General features: G+C 45.4%; 1 protein-coding gene across 6 annotated transcripts in view; it reads right to left on the minus strand.

Annotated features, from left to right (window-relative positions):
* Positions 1-15,212, minus strand: part of PWWP2A (PWWP domain containing 2A) — a 113,142-nt gene that overhangs the window by 35,450 nt on the left and 62,480 nt on the right. For 3 of the 6 annotated variants that reach the window (XR_007134971.1, XM_047780633.1, XM_047780460.1), the window contains exon 1: positions 2,343-3,006. The exons of 1 other annotated variant lie outside the window; for it this stretch is intronic. Coding sequence is in view for 3 of the 5 variants with exons in the window: in XM_047780633.1 (XP_047636589.1) it covers positions 2,343-2,923 (581 nt within the window). In the remaining 2 variants the exon portion in view is untranslated. Of the gene's footprint in view, positions 1-765; positions 933-2,342; positions 3,008-15,212 lie in introns of those variants that run through there. 2 more of the 6 variants (XM_047780280.1, XM_047780539.1) reach the window with 2 other exon arrangements.

The following is a 15,212-nucleotide window of genomic DNA, read 5'->3' on the forward strand; positions in this document are numbered from 1 at the left end:
TTCATTCAATGGCCAATTCAAATAGGATACAAACTTTTTTTTTTTTTCCCCCACTGTACAGCAAGGGGGTCAGGTTATCCTTACATGTGTACATTACAATTACATTTTTCCCCCACACAAACTATTTTTAAAGCAAATGATGACTACAGTCATGGTCTTGGCAAAGCCGGTGAAGAGTTATCTCTTAGATCATCAATTAACATCAACCCTGTGCAATAAAATACGCAATCAAGTAAGTGCAGATTACAAAACATACATTTTTCCGAATTAAACTATGAAAAAGATACTTAACTAGTCAATCATTGGCCCAATAATAATTCCTTGAAGGGCTAAATTTTATTTTATGGGGGGGGATAAAATTTTAAAAACACCGTCTGATTTCCTCACCACTTCCAAGATGTGTGTGCATCCTATATAAGCTTCTAGAAGGCAGAATACATATAATACTCAGAATGCCTAGGAGAGTGCTCTACACAGATGTGCTCAATAAATATTTGTTGAATGAAAAATTGATATGGTTCCCTTAATGGCTTTTTAAAAACTACTTCAGTGACAGGATCCTTTCACTTCAAAATGTTAAAATGTAAAAGGAACCCCAAGGAAAGAAACTGCTCTTTGTAAGTACTGTCAGTAAAAATAGACCCAAACTCAAACAACAAATTGCAGTTCCCTACCAAAGAAAATTTTAAAATAAATAAAACACCAACACAATGAGCACCTCAAAACAGAATAGCACCATCCATTCTATTTGCAGAAAAAACTTACCTTTTTGCACTTTCCTTTTGCAGATTTGAAATCCAGATTCTCACACAATCACCAGCCTTCACTTCTGTTTGATTCAATAGCATACACACTATCAAGCATACACTCTCTCTTTTGCCATTAATCAGTAGAAAGCACTTTGGTCTTATTTTGCTTTCTAATGACAAAAAACAAAAGTATATAAGTCCTAACGTAAATTCTACTTCAAAAAAAAAAAAAAAAAACCAGCCAGTTCCCGTTGTGGTGCGTTAGAAATGAATCCGACTGCTAGCCAGTGGATTCGGGTTTGATCCCCGGCCTTGCTTAAGTGGATCAGAGATCCAGCGTTGCTGTGAGCTGTGGTGTCGGTTGCAGAGGAGGCCTGGATCCCATGTTGCTGTAGCACAGGCCAGCAGCTACAGCTCCGATTAGACCCCTAACCTGGGAACCTCCATATGCCGTAGGTGCGGCCCTAAAAAGCAAAAATAAATTTTTTTAAAAAGACAAAAAAGAAACTAATTTTTTTTAATTTTTTAAAAAATGTAAGACGTAGGCATAAAGGCTCCCACCTTCTCCCATGCTTCAATTATGTATCCCAAATGAGAAAAGATTCTTAGGTCTGGACGGGAGGGCAAAGCAGCTAAAAGTAAAACATACTAAAATTAACCATTTCTAAACAGGTGAGACACTAAGTGTGTGCTGTTGCAGGAAACAGAATGAAGAGCCGTGAATGGGAGCCTCTGCACTTCATATCTGCAAAAGAAGAGAATAAAAAGGTTAAGGTAACTCTAGACCTAGAAGAGAGTATCTTCTTCACCTGTTTAAAGTAATGCCCAAACAATTAAAAAAGGAAAATGTGGTACAAGAGACTGGCTATTGAGTTCACACCCAAACGTTGTGGGTGAACTCAACCATTTAAACTGTATCGTTTGAGAAGTTAGTATTTTAATACTTTTATACCACATCTCGATACTAAAGGTTAAAAAAAAACAATCTCTTCTTTAGACTTTCCTTAAAGCTATCATCATGATGAACCTAATATGCTTCCATACTGAACTTATCTAGGGGGAATTAGTTCTAACTAAGAATAACAGTCAAGGATCTCATTTTTAATAAATGCTTTTCCCTTGATAAGGAGTGACAGCCTTTTGGGAGTCCCAAAGCACACACCCCTTTTTTCAACCTCATTCAAGGCTAATTTGAGAACAGGGCAGTATATCCCCCCATCCAGCACCCCGTTCTCTGCAAAAAGCCTTCTGCATTTTGCATTAACCCATCCACTCCCGTGTGGGTGAGCCAGGGACAGGTCATAGTAAAAGGCCGAGACTGGGGGTGAGACCCGCAAGGCCGTCAACACCCGCGCCCCCCACCCGGCGGGACACCTGCACTCGCGGGCGTCCACCTGGGGCAGGGCCCGCCCTCCTGCGGCCCCACGCGCCTGCCCCTCTCGGAGCACGCGCCGCGCGGGACCCAAGGGCGGTACAGGCAGCAGGGCGCCTAAGAGGCGGGAGCCCGAAGTGAAGGGGCCGCCCAGGCTCGATCCCTCCCCGGGGACCGTGGGGGCCGGGGCGCCCGGGGGCGTGCTGGGGAGGACGCAGTACCTTTTGGACAGATCCATGAGGACCCCCGAGAAGAGCTTCTCCCCGAGGCGGAACGACACGACGAGCGCGTCCTCAATGATGTGGTCCAGCGTGACCCGCACCTCCGAGCCGGGGATCAGTTGCGACACCGCGGAGTCCCCGCCCGCCGGCGGCACGAGCGCAGGGGCTGCTGGCTGGGGCAGCGGTAGTTCCTGGCGCTCCTCGGGAGCTGGGGGCTGCTCGGGCGGCGGTGCAGGGGAAGGTGGAAGGTCAGGCCCTTCCTGAGACGCGGCTGCCGTCAGCTCCACAACACCGGCAGGCAGTTCGTCCGCCTCCAGCTCCAGCACCGCCGCCTCCGGGCTGCAGGCGAGCTCCCCCGGCGGCGGCGGTGGCGGCGGGAGCGGGGGCTCGTCGGCCTGAGGAGAGGACTGCTGTCCGTCGGCCTCGGCGTCCGGCACAGATGCTTCAGTGGCCGTGACCGGGAGCGGGTCAGTGCCGGCCTCACTGCCGGGGATGGGCTCCATCTCCGGCTCGGCCTCGCCGGCGCCCCCCTCCCCGGGGGACGCTGCAGTCGCTGCCGCCTCTGCAGCCACAGCCGCCATTTTCTTCCTGGCTTCTCCCTCCTCCAACTCCGGCTGCTGCTGCGGCGGCGGCGGCAGCGCTGCTGGGTTCCCCGGGCCTTCCCCGCCCTCACGCTAACAGTTTTGTCCCGCCCTTACCCCCCCCCCCATGCTCGCTATTGGCACTGCGCCATTGGTTCCGTGCTACACCCCTCCCGCACTTGTGACATTCCACTGGTCAGATCAGGACGTCTATCACCCAGTCCATCCCTCCCATGCAGAGTAGGAACTTCTCATTGGCCGGACGAGTTGTCAAATGTGGTATCTTAGAGGAGGAGTTGGGGACGGGCTCAAAGGGGGCGGGGGAGTCACCAAAGCTGAGCCTTATACTTAGCTCCTCTTTCTATTGGCTGGAGGAGAAAATAACGTCTTACAGTTGGTCTACGCTCCTGCCCATTATCAGCCGGTTTTTCAGAGGTGGAGTAAACGAGGGAAATCACGTGGCGTTCCTACTCTTTCAAAGGCGACTGAGGGGTGGAGAAACGAAGTAATAAGGGAGGGGAACCGCCTCCCAGGAATCCCTGCGCAGAGGTCCTTAGAATAAATGTTATTTCTAGGCGCAGACCTGCTTGCTGCCGCGTGTGGGCACAGGCTTCCTTGAGAAGGACAACTAAAAGTTTGAAGATAATTCTAAAAAACAGTTTTTGAGCTCCTACCATGCAAGGCACTTGCACGGGAATAGAATAATGTGTAAGACATTCCCATAACCTCACTGCAGCTGCTCAAGCTCCCACAAAAAGTGTTTCCTCGACGTCACTCTACTTTCTAGGAACAATGCACCTACTTATTCCAAAGTAGGAAAATGCTAACGAATCTCTTGCGAAGGAGGGCATTAAGAATCTTAAGGTGTCACTGAAGCAGCCTGGGTCGCTGTCGCGGCCTGAGTTCAATCTCTGGCCAGACAACTTACATAGGCCTCAGGCGCAGGGAAAGGAAGAGGGAAGGAGAGAGAAAGGAAGGAAGAATACAGGAAGGACACCATGCACACTAGATTAAGCTGATGATTGTCAGCTTAATGTATGTCAGAGAGCAGTCCTGGAACTTTCTTGTGAACACTACTTTTTGGAAAGTGGTGACACCTGGCTCCTTGCTCCAGCCTTTTTCGTTCCGGGCCTCTCCTATGCACAGGTGCAAAAAATCCTCTCCACCGCCCTAATGCTCCTACTTCTCTGTTCCCATTTTAAGTTTCTTCATTTGTTTTGTGTGGAAGAATCTATTGAACCCATTTCTGACTAATTGCACCTCAGATTGAGTCTTTTCTCCAGAAGAGACTGTAGGCACTGAGAATGCCTACAGGAAAGAGAGAAAAGTTACCAGCTTTAGGTGGAGTGAAAAATGAAATTCTAAAGATTACTTACAGCTAATGTTTATTGAGCACCTCCTATGTGTAGGCATTAGTACAAACACTTAGTACAATATCTCATTTCATCCTTATAACACTCCTATAAAGCATGTACTATTAAAGCCATTTTATAAATAAAGAAATTGAGGGAGTTCCCCTTGTGGCTGAGTGGAAACAAAACTGACTAGTTAGTATCCATGAGGATGCAGGTTCGACCCCTGGCCTTACTCAGTGGGTTAAAGATCTCAGTGTTGCTGTCAGCTTAGTGTAGGTCACAGATGCAGCTTGGATCTGGTGAATCTTGGCTGCTGCATAGGCTGGCAGCTGCAGCTCCAATTCACCCACTGGCCTGGGAACTTCCATGTGCCACAGGTTCAGCCCTGAAAAAGCATAAATAAATAAATAAAGTGGTCTTCTTAAAGATCACACAGATGCTATAGAAACCAGGTTTTTGCAAGTGCATGAATGTTTCACTCATCCATTGAACAAAATAGTTTATCTCCTGCAGGCTAGATGGCTACAGAAAACAGGCATGGATCCCACCTTACAGGGTTTTCACAGTGATCACTTGTCTATATTTCACCATCATCACGTAACTAAACATAACATATAGCTCCTTGACACTATTAGACCCACACAGAGTTCCCATACTGTATAATATCCCACAGGGAGGAAAATACCCCTCAAGACCTAAGACCTGATTACCTCTTGCAGTAATTCATTGCAAGACACTGTAGTGAGTCATTTAAATTAAGGATTTATAGCAGATAGTAGCATACCAAGTCACCATTTGAAATCACCATTTTTATCCTGCAACTCAAGAGGCTCAACTGGCTTCTTATGGTCACATCAAGTATATTCTCTTCTTTTTGTCATTCAAGGCCCTCTCTGTTTCTACTCTTTCCAGGTCTGTTCTCTATTAAACTTCAAGCTTCCTAAACTGGTAAGAACTTTCATCCATTTATTCAACAAATAAATACTCAAGGCAAACAAATAAATATGTCACTTACTGGGCTAGGCAGGCAGAAGGCATGCAGAAAGAACATGAAAGCCTCCTAGGACTTACTTTTCTAGCAAAGGAGCTAGAAAATAAGCAAAGAATAAATAATGCTATTACAGATCATGAGCAAAGCCATAAAAGAAAGAAACAGGGTGAGGTGATAGGGAGTAGCTGGAGGAGGGGCAGAGAGTATCTCCTTTAGATAAAGTGGTCAGAAAAGGCCTAAGGACAAAAATTTTTTTAAGAATTTTATTTTTTGGGTGTTCCCCGTTGTGACGCAGTGGTCAACAAATCCGATTAGGAACCATGAGGTTGCAGGTTCAATCCCTGGCCTTGCTCAGTTGGTTAAGGATCTGGCGTTGCCGTGAGCTGTGGTATGGGTCGCAGACGAGGCTCAGCTCCTGCGTTGCTGTGGCTGTGGCATAGGCCGGTGGCTATAGCTCCGATTAGACCCCTAGCCTGGGAACCTCCATATACCGCGGGAGCAGCTCAAGAAAAGGAAAAAAAAGACAAAAAAAAAGAAAAAAGAATTTTATTTTTTGGTCTCATCTATAGCATGCAGAAGTTCCCAGCAGGGATTGAACCTGAGCCACAGCAGTGACAATGCCAGATCCTTAACCAGCTGAGCCACATGGGAACTCTGAGTATAAAACCTTTTAACTAAAATGCAAAGCGTAAGAATAAGCCATATGACACTGCAGAATGTACCATATGAATCAAAAGGAACAGCAACTGCTTAAGTCCTCTAGCAAAAGAGGGCTTAGTTTATACCAGAAAGAGACCAGTGTAGTTGAAGAGGAAAAAAGCAAGAAGATAAGTAGCTGAGGTTGGAAAAGAAGGCAGGAGTACATCATATTTTATGCACTGCAAAGACAAAAACAAGCAATTCTGCCCTCAGGGAGTTCCATAGCTACTGGGAACCCAGCTTTTACATGGGCTCCTAGTCTCCTCTGTCTTCAGCCTCCTGCTGGCATACAGTCAGCATAGAGGAAGCCATTGGTATTTGTGGAATGAATAGCTACATGGTGTATGTTGCTGAATGGATGGAGGTTTTGATGAAGGACTGGAAGGCTGGATGGTGTCTTAGTCCATTCATGCTGCTAGAACAAAATGCCACCGACTGGGTGGCTTATAAACGAGAAGAAATTTATTTCTTACAGTTCTGGAGGATTGAAGTACATGATCAGGATGCCAGCACAATGGAGTCAAGGCCCTCCTCCAGGCTGCAGAATTCTTATTGTGTGCTCACTGGCAGAAAGGGGCAAGGGAGCTTTCTTTGCCCTCTTCTTTTTTTTTTTTTTTTTTTTTTTTGCCATGCCCACAACACACAGAAGTTCCTGGACCAGGGATTGAACCTGTGCCACAGCAGCAACCTGAGCCACAGCAGTCACAATGCCAGATCCTTAACCCACTAGGGCACCAGAAAACTCCTGGGGCCCCTTTTATAAGTGCATCAATCTCATTCCTAAGGGCTCTGCTCCCATTACCTAATCATCTCCCAGAGCCCCACTCCTAATGCCATCACCTGGGTGGTTAAGATCACAACAGGTGAATTTTATTTTTTTTATTTTTTTTTATTTTTTGGTCTTTTTGCTATTTCTTGGGCCACTCCCGCGGCATATGGAGGTTCTCAGGCTAGGGGTCTAATCAGAGCTGTAGAAGCTGGCCTATACCAGAGCCACAGCAACACCAGATCCGAGCCACGTCTGCGACCTACACCACAGCTCACGGCAACGCCGGATCTTTAACCCACTGAGCAAGGGCAGGGATCGAACCCGCAACCTCATGGTTCCTAGTCAAATTCCGTCACCACTGAGCCAGGACGGGAACTCCACAACAGGTGAATTTTAGAGGGACACAAACATTTAGACCACAACAGATGAATAGCTGGTTGACTGGACAGATCACTGAAGGGATGGGTAGATGAATGGCAGGGATAAGGAGTCCAGCTGACTACCCAAGTGCATCCTTGCTATCACAAGCAGACTTTGACCTCTGAGTTCTGCAGGGTACTAGGTTTGGTGGCTAAAAACTCAGAGAGTGAGGAGTTCCTGTTGTGGCGCAGCAGAAATGAATCTGACTAGTATGTGTTAGGACACGGGTTCAATCCCTAGCCTGGCTCAGTGGATTAAGGACCCGGCATTGCCATGAGCTGTGGTGTAGGTCGAAGACACAGCTCGGATCTGGTGTTGCTGTGGCTGTGGTGTAGGCCGGCAGCTGCAGCTCTGATTCAGCCCCTAGCCTGGGAACCACCATATGTCACAGATGCAGCCTAAAAAGCAAAAAGAAAGAAAAAAAACAAAAACAAAAGAACCTCAGAGAGTGAAACTGAATGAACCTGTATGTGACTTCCCAGTTGGGCTCTGACTGGAGTTCTCATCATGGCTCAGTGGTTAACAAACCCCACTAGGCTCCATGAGGATGTGGGTTCAATCCCTGACCTCGCTCAGTAGATTAAGGATCTGGCATTGCTATGGCTGTGGTATAGGCCAGCAGCTGTAGCTCCGATTGGACCCCTAGCCTGGAAACCTCCATAGGCCACAGGTGTGGCCATTAAAAAATAATAATAATAAAACAAAACAAAAAAAAACAGTTGGCCTCTGACTAGCTTATGATCTGGCATGATTTTAAGCAAGCTGCTTAACCTTTTTTATGGCCACACCCACAGCATCTGAAAGTTCCCAGGCTAGGGATTGAATTGGAGCTACAGCCTGGCCTATGCCACAGCCACAGCAATGCCAGATCTGAGCTACATCTGCCACCTACACCATAGCTTGTGGCAACACCGGATTTTTTGTTTGTTTGTCTTTTGGTCTTTTTGCCTTTTCTTGAGCCGCTCCCGCGGCATATGAAGGTTCCCAGGCTAGGGGTCGAATCGGAACTGTAGCCACTGGCCTACTCCAGAGCCACAGCAACGTGGGATCCGAGCCGTGTCTGCAACCTACACCACAGCTCATGGCAACGCCGGATCCTTAACCCACTGAGCAAGGGCAGGGACCGAACCCGCAACCTCATGGTTCCTAGTCAGATTCGTTAACCACTGCGCCACGACGGGAACTCCCCAACACCGGATTTTTTTATTTTATTTTATTTTATTTTTTTGTCTTTCCAGCAATGAAGGATCCGAGCTGCATCTGTGACCTACACCACAGCTCAAGGCAAGGCTGGATCTGTAACCTACTGAGCAAGGCCTGCATCCTTATGGATAGTCAGATTAATTTCCCCTGAGCCACAATGGGAACTCCAACACCAGATTCTCAACCCACTGAGTGAGGCTGGGTATCAAACCTGCATCCTCACGGACACTACGTCAGGCTCCTTACCCACTGAGCCACAATGGGAACTCCCTATAACGTGTTTTAATAGTAACTACCTTCCTATAGGGCTTGTTTTTAAATTATATAACATATATAGGAAGTGCTTAATATATATCATAGTCAGTGTAGCTCAAAAACTGTTAGCACCCTGATCTAGAAATTCAGAATTATCACTGCATCTGGGTTTGATCATATTCCAGGCACTCTGACTCCTAATAACCAAACTTGTAAGAGAAGTAAAAATCCTAACACTGGAGTATTGGTTGTTGAAGAGGGATAATACAGCTAATTATGTCTTAGGTTTTTTTGGGGGGAGGGTGGTTTCCTGGGCCGGGCCTCTCAGGAAATCAAATGCAGACAACAGCATGGGTAGCAGAGACTCAGGACAAAAGAAACAGACTGATAGCACATGGCTGTGAAGCCACAGTGACTAAGTTGTTCCTCCTATTCTAGGCTTATTTCTGTCCAAGTAACCAATATTTCTCTTCTGACATCAGATCACCTACTCCTGGACCAAGACTGTGATGGGTAACTACAGACAGACATGTCAATCACAGGCTCTCTCCCCAGGTGTCTCAGCAGTTCTCAGTGTATTGAGGGATCTCTCTGAGAATTCAGTAAAAAGCTGTGTTTTATGTATTGTGCGATCGCATTTATGTAAAGTACAAAAACAAGCAAAACAAGGAGTGCCTGTTGTAGCTCCGCAGTCACGAACACAATTAGTATCCACGAAGATGCAGATGGGATCCCTGCCCTCCCTCAGTGAGTTAAGGATCTGGCGTTGCCATGAGCTGTGGTGTTGTGGTGTAGGTCACAGCTCAGATCCTGAGTTGCTATGGCTGTGGTGTAGGTTGGAAGCTGCAGCTCTGATTCAACCCCTAGCCTGGGAACTTCTATATGCCATGGGTGTGGCCCTACTAAAAAAAGAACACACACACACACACACACACACACGTAAAACAAATATATGCTGTCAGAAGTCAAGAGAGGGGTTATTCTTGTCAGGGGAAGGCGGACAGTACAATCAGTGACTAAAAAAGAATATGAGTAGGGTTTCCTGGAATTCTGAGAATTTTCTGTTTTTCAGTTACTCACTAATACAGGAATGTTCAGATTACAAAAATTCATCAAGCTGTGCAAATATATGTGCTTTTCTGTTTTTTTTTTTTTTTTTTTTGGCTGTGCCCATGGCATGCAGAAATTACCAGGCCAGGGATAAAACCTGTGCCACAGCAGTGATGGTGCCAGATCCTTAACCATTAGGCCAACAGAGAACTCCATACACGTGCTTTTCTGTACATAGATCTGTATAAGTTGTCTAGTGTCTTAAACAATATACATTTATTTTATCAGTGTCTGGGGGCAGAAATCCAGGCATGCCTCATCTGGTTCCTCTATTTAGGGTCTCTCTCAAGGCTATAATCAAGATGCCAGCAAGAGTTGCAGTCTCGTGTGGAAGTGTGACTAGGGGAGCCCACTTTTTTTTTTTTAGGGCCTCATCCACAGCTTATGGAGGTTCCCAGACTATGGGTCGAATTGGAGCTACAGCTGCTGGCCTACACCACAGCCACTGCAAAGCCAGATCCGAACCACATCTGCAACCTACACCACAGCTCACAGCAATGCCAGATTCCTGACCCACTGAGTCCAGGGATCGAACCCGAAACCTCATGGTTCCAAGTCGGATTCATTTCCACTGTGCCACAATGGGAACTCTGGGAAGAGCCCACTTTTAAGCTCATTCACATGATTTTGGTGGGATTCAGTTCCTTGGTGGCTGCTGTCCAGAGGCTTCTCTCAGCTTCCTGTCATGTGGGCCTCTCCATAGAACTGTTCACAATTCACAGCTTGCTTCATCAGAGCAAGCATGTGAGAAGAGCCTGAGAGAACTGGTGCAAGAAAGAAAGAGTTGTCACAGTTCTTTACAGCCTAATCCCAGAAGAAGCATCCCATCACTTGTGCTGTATTCCCTTCAGAAGCAAGTCACTAGGTCCAGCCCAAACACAAAGGGAGAAGATCATAGAGGGGCATGTGAGCTGATGGTCACATAATTTAAAGGTTTTAAAAGATGCAAAGAAATAACACTCCAGGATTTCTCCAAACCTCCATTCACCCCCACATCCTCATAGGGACTCCGCAAAAGCCTCTTGTTCAATGTGAATGCTTTCCACCTCATACCACGTGATCACTAGCAACAGATTCTCACCTCAGACTAGCAGGTGGAAGAGGCTATCATACTAAGAAAGGAAGTCCTGGAGTTCCCATTGTGGCTCAGTGGGTTAAGAACCCAACATAGAAGTTCCTGCTGTGGCACTGCAGAAACGAATCCAACTAGCAACCATGAGGTTGTGAGTTCGATCCCTGGCCTTGCTCAGTGGGTTAAGGATCTGGCATTTCCATGAGCTATGGTGTAGGTCACAAATGCAGCTCAGATCCTGCATTGCTGTGGCAGTTGTAGCTCCAATTCAGCCACTAGCCTGGGAACCTACATATGCCGTGGGTGCGGCCCTAAAGAGCGGAAAAAAAAAAAAAAACCTGACTCATATCCACGAGGATGCAGATGCAGGGTTTGATCCCTGGCCTCACTCAGTGGGTTGGGGATCCAGCGTTGCCGTGAGCTGTGGTGTAGGTCACAGACGTGGCTTGGATCCTGCATTGTTGGCATCAACCCCCAGCGTAGGAACTTCCATATGCCATATGTGGCCCTAAAAATGCAAAAAAACAAAAAACAAAAACAAAAAACTTTACCCCAAGAACTATAAGACACTGATGAAAGAAATCAGAAATGAACAAATGGAAAGATAAACCATGTTTTTGGATTGGAAGAATCAATATTGTCAAAATGACTATACTACCCAAGGTAATCTACAAATTCAATGCAGTTCCTATCAAATTATCAATGGCACTTTTTACAGAACAAGAACAAAAAATTTAAAAATTTGTATAGAAACACAAAATACCCCAAATAGCCAATGCAATTCTGAGAAAGAAAAACAGAGTTGGAGGAATCAAGTGCCCTGTCTTCAGACTATACTACAAAGCTAAGTCTCAAAACAATATGGTGCTAGCACAAAGACAGACATATAGATCAATGGAACAAAACAGAAAGCCCAGAAATAAACCCACACAGCTATGGTCAACTAATCTACAACAAAGGAGGCAAGAATATATGATGGAGGAAAAGACAGTCTCTTCAGTAAGTGTGTCCTGGGAAAACTGATGGCTCCATGTAAAAGAATAAAAGTAGAACATTCTCTAACACTATACACAAAAATGAACTCAAAGTGGATTAAAGACCTAAATGTAAGACTGTATACTATAAAACTCTTCAAGGAAGACATAGGCAGAACACTCTTTGACATAAATCGCAGCAATTATGTTTTTGGATGCACCTCCTAAAGTAATGAAAAGAAAAAGAAAAAGAAACAAATGGGACCTAATTAAACTTAAAAGCTTTTGCACAGCAAAGGAAACCACAAACAAAATGAAAAAACGACCCACAAAATCAGAGAAAATCTTTGCACATGTAGTGACTGACAAGGGATTAATCTCCAAAATATACAATTCATTCATGTAGCTCAGTGTCAAAAAAAATGAACAACCCAATCAAAAAATGGCGAGAAGATCTAAACAGACTTTTCTCCAAAGACAACACACATCTTTAGAAAAAAGATGGCCAAAAAGCAGATGAAAGGATGCTCAATGTCGCTAATTATTAGAAAAGTGCAATTACAATGAAAATTACAATGAAGTTTCACCTCACATTGGTCAGAACAGCTCATTAAAAAGTCTGCAAGTGTAGATCTTGCTGTGGTGCAGTGGGTTAAGAATCCAACAGCAGTGGCTCAGTTTGCTGTTGAGGTGTGGGTTTAATCTCTAGCCCAGCACAATAGGTTAAGAGTCAGGTGTTGCCACAGCTGTGGCTTAGGTTGCAGCTGTGACTGGGATTTGATCCCTCACCCAGGAACTTCCATGTGCCCTGGATGTCTGTGTGGGGGCGGGGGGTGGGGTGGGGTGGGAAACAGTACTGGGCAAACCCTAATAGTTGTTCCTTGTCTTGAGGAAATGAAAACTGATCTATGCAAAAACCCAGCAAGAAAGGGAGCCTCAGAGAGGTCACACAAAACTTCTAAAGCTAGAGAGTAGGCCTGTCAGTCTCCAAAGAATGTGCTCTAGGCAACTTTGATTTTTTGGCTGCTTCTTGTATTTCTTTAGCCATCCCCTGGGACAAGATCCTTGGGTAAATGGCGTATCAGTGTATATTTTTGTTCAGTCTTCTAGTTTCAAGCCCACAGGTTAAATCTGACCTTAAAAATAAAAGTAGAAAATATGAAAACAAAAACAAGAACAAAACCTGACCTTAAAATCTGTACACCCCTGATTGCATCCACCCCCTCAAAAAAATTCTGAGAACATTTACTTCCTCAACATTCCTCTGAATTGGGTTCTCCCACCATTTCAAGTGTGGCAGTTATTAGATTATTAGACCCTTGTAAAGTAAGACTTTATTTTATAGCTTCCTTGGCATAGTGCTGGGCCAAGTAATAATATCTAATATTTATCAATTGCTTACTTCACATCAGGCTTCCGTATTATATCCCTATGAGGTACATTGCATAATTATCACTATTACAGATTAGGAAACCCGAGAGACAGAGAGGTTAAGTGAGATGCCCAGGGTCACACAGCTAGAAAGTGCAGAGATAATATCTTTTTGCTCATTGATTGGAAAGCACTTCCTATGTTTTTTTCTAGGAAGACTATCATTTGCTCTGACAGCCTTAAGTGAAGCTTTCTGAAAAATGGGTGGAAACCTTTGCTAAAGAGGTACCTATGAAATGACATACATTCTTGAAAAGCCACAAACTCCTGATCATTTTGCTAGTATTGCTTCTGTGTCATCACAGTTTCTCTGTCTTGGTGTCCTTGTCTCTACCTCGAATAATAATAATCTACCTCAAATAAACTGGACCATGTCTATGAGGAAGCAAATATTTTTATTATCCCTCCCAAAGGTCTGGAGGACTGGGCAGGAGCGTGGAGGTCCTCTGGTTCATCCTATGTAAATTCTGAGCCAGAAGCTGGGGGCCGGGCCCTGGTCTTAGCATTCAGTTCACAGCTACTCTCTTCCAAGCACCTATTTCAGTGTTTACTCCTAGTGTTTCTCATTATACAGTTGCCACATATGCAAAATACAAAAATGACCTAATTTTTTTTTTTTTTTTTTTGTCTTTCTAGGGTTGCACCCATGGCTTATGGATGTTCCCAGGCTAGGAGTCAAATTGGAATTGGAGCTATAGTTGCCAGCCTAGGCCACAGCCACAGCAATGCCAGATCTGAGCTGCATCTGCGACCTACACCATAGCTCATGGCAACACCAGATCCTTAACCCACTGAACAGGGCCAGAGATCAAACCAGCATCCTCATGGATACTAGCTGGGTTTGTTACTGCTGAGCTACAATGGGAACTCCTACTTTTTGTTTTATTTCTATTTGTTTGTCTTTCAAACAGCAGGGGTTTTTTTTAGGAAGTACTGTCTCTACAGCTATACATAAAAAAAAACCCTTGCGGTGTCTGCCTTATTCATCATTTGCACTTCTACCACATGGCACAGTGCCTGGCATACAGTAGGCCTTCAAAAATATTGGTAGAATTCAAAAATAAATGACTAAATCGGTGAATGGTTATTTCTGGGGGTAGGATCACTGTGGATTTTCTTTTCATTCTTGCTTTTTGTTTTGTCTTCTTAGGGCTGTACCAGCGGCATATGGAAATTCCCAGGCTAAGAGTCCCATCAGAGCTGCAGCCACTGGCCTCCCCCACAGCCACGGTCACACCAGATCCACGCCTGTCTGGGATCTACACCACAGCTCACAGCAATGCCGAATCCTTAACCCACTGAGTGAGGCCTGGATTGAACCCACATCCTCATGCATATGAGTCAGGTTCTTAACCCACTGAGCCCCAACAGGCATTCCCGAGTCTTTTCTTTTTGCCTATCTACAAGTCCCAGTTACCCTAATTTTCTCACTTTTCTACAAAGACCATGTATTTTTTAGGGAAAGTGCTTAAAATCTTACTTCAGCAAGTAACAACATAAATAAGTGAATAAGATGGAGCCTAAGTAGTCTTGTAACAGGAAGATTGCAAACACCAGCTCTCTGGACAGAGTGTGTGGAGCTGCAGGCATGACTCAGCTGTCTGGGATCTCATGGGGAGAAGGAACAAGGGAGTCTTCATCCTGGAACCAAGCGGCTCCACCAGCCTCCCATTTCTGCTCCCTTTTGGGTCACAACATATCATTTTTTGCTCTCATGTATTTACTGGGTGAAAGTGACAAGCAAGTCCTAAAAGTTTTCCAAGAACTCTGAAAGACTCATAGGGAGCTCAGAGACCTTGGCCGTCTCCGTGGCGCTGCCCTCAACTGTCCCACCCCAACCCCCAACCGTCCGTGAACCTTCAGAGGTGACCCTAGCCTGTAAATTGGCCACCCCTATCCAAATCCGAATTCCTTACAGACTCAGCCCACCCCACCCAGGTCTGTGGATGCTGAAGGGAAGAGACAAGCCAGTTTAGTTGTACTCCTCTTTGTTCCCTTGACCTTGAGGCA

The sequence above is a fragment of the Phacochoerus africanus genome, chromosome 1 (genome assembly GCF_016906955.1).
Source record: "Phacochoerus africanus isolate WHEZ1 chromosome 1, ROS_Pafr_v1, whole genome shotgun sequence".
In the NCBI taxonomy this organism is placed as follows: Eukaryota; Metazoa; Chordata; class Mammalia; order Artiodactyla; family Suidae; genus Phacochoerus; species Phacochoerus africanus.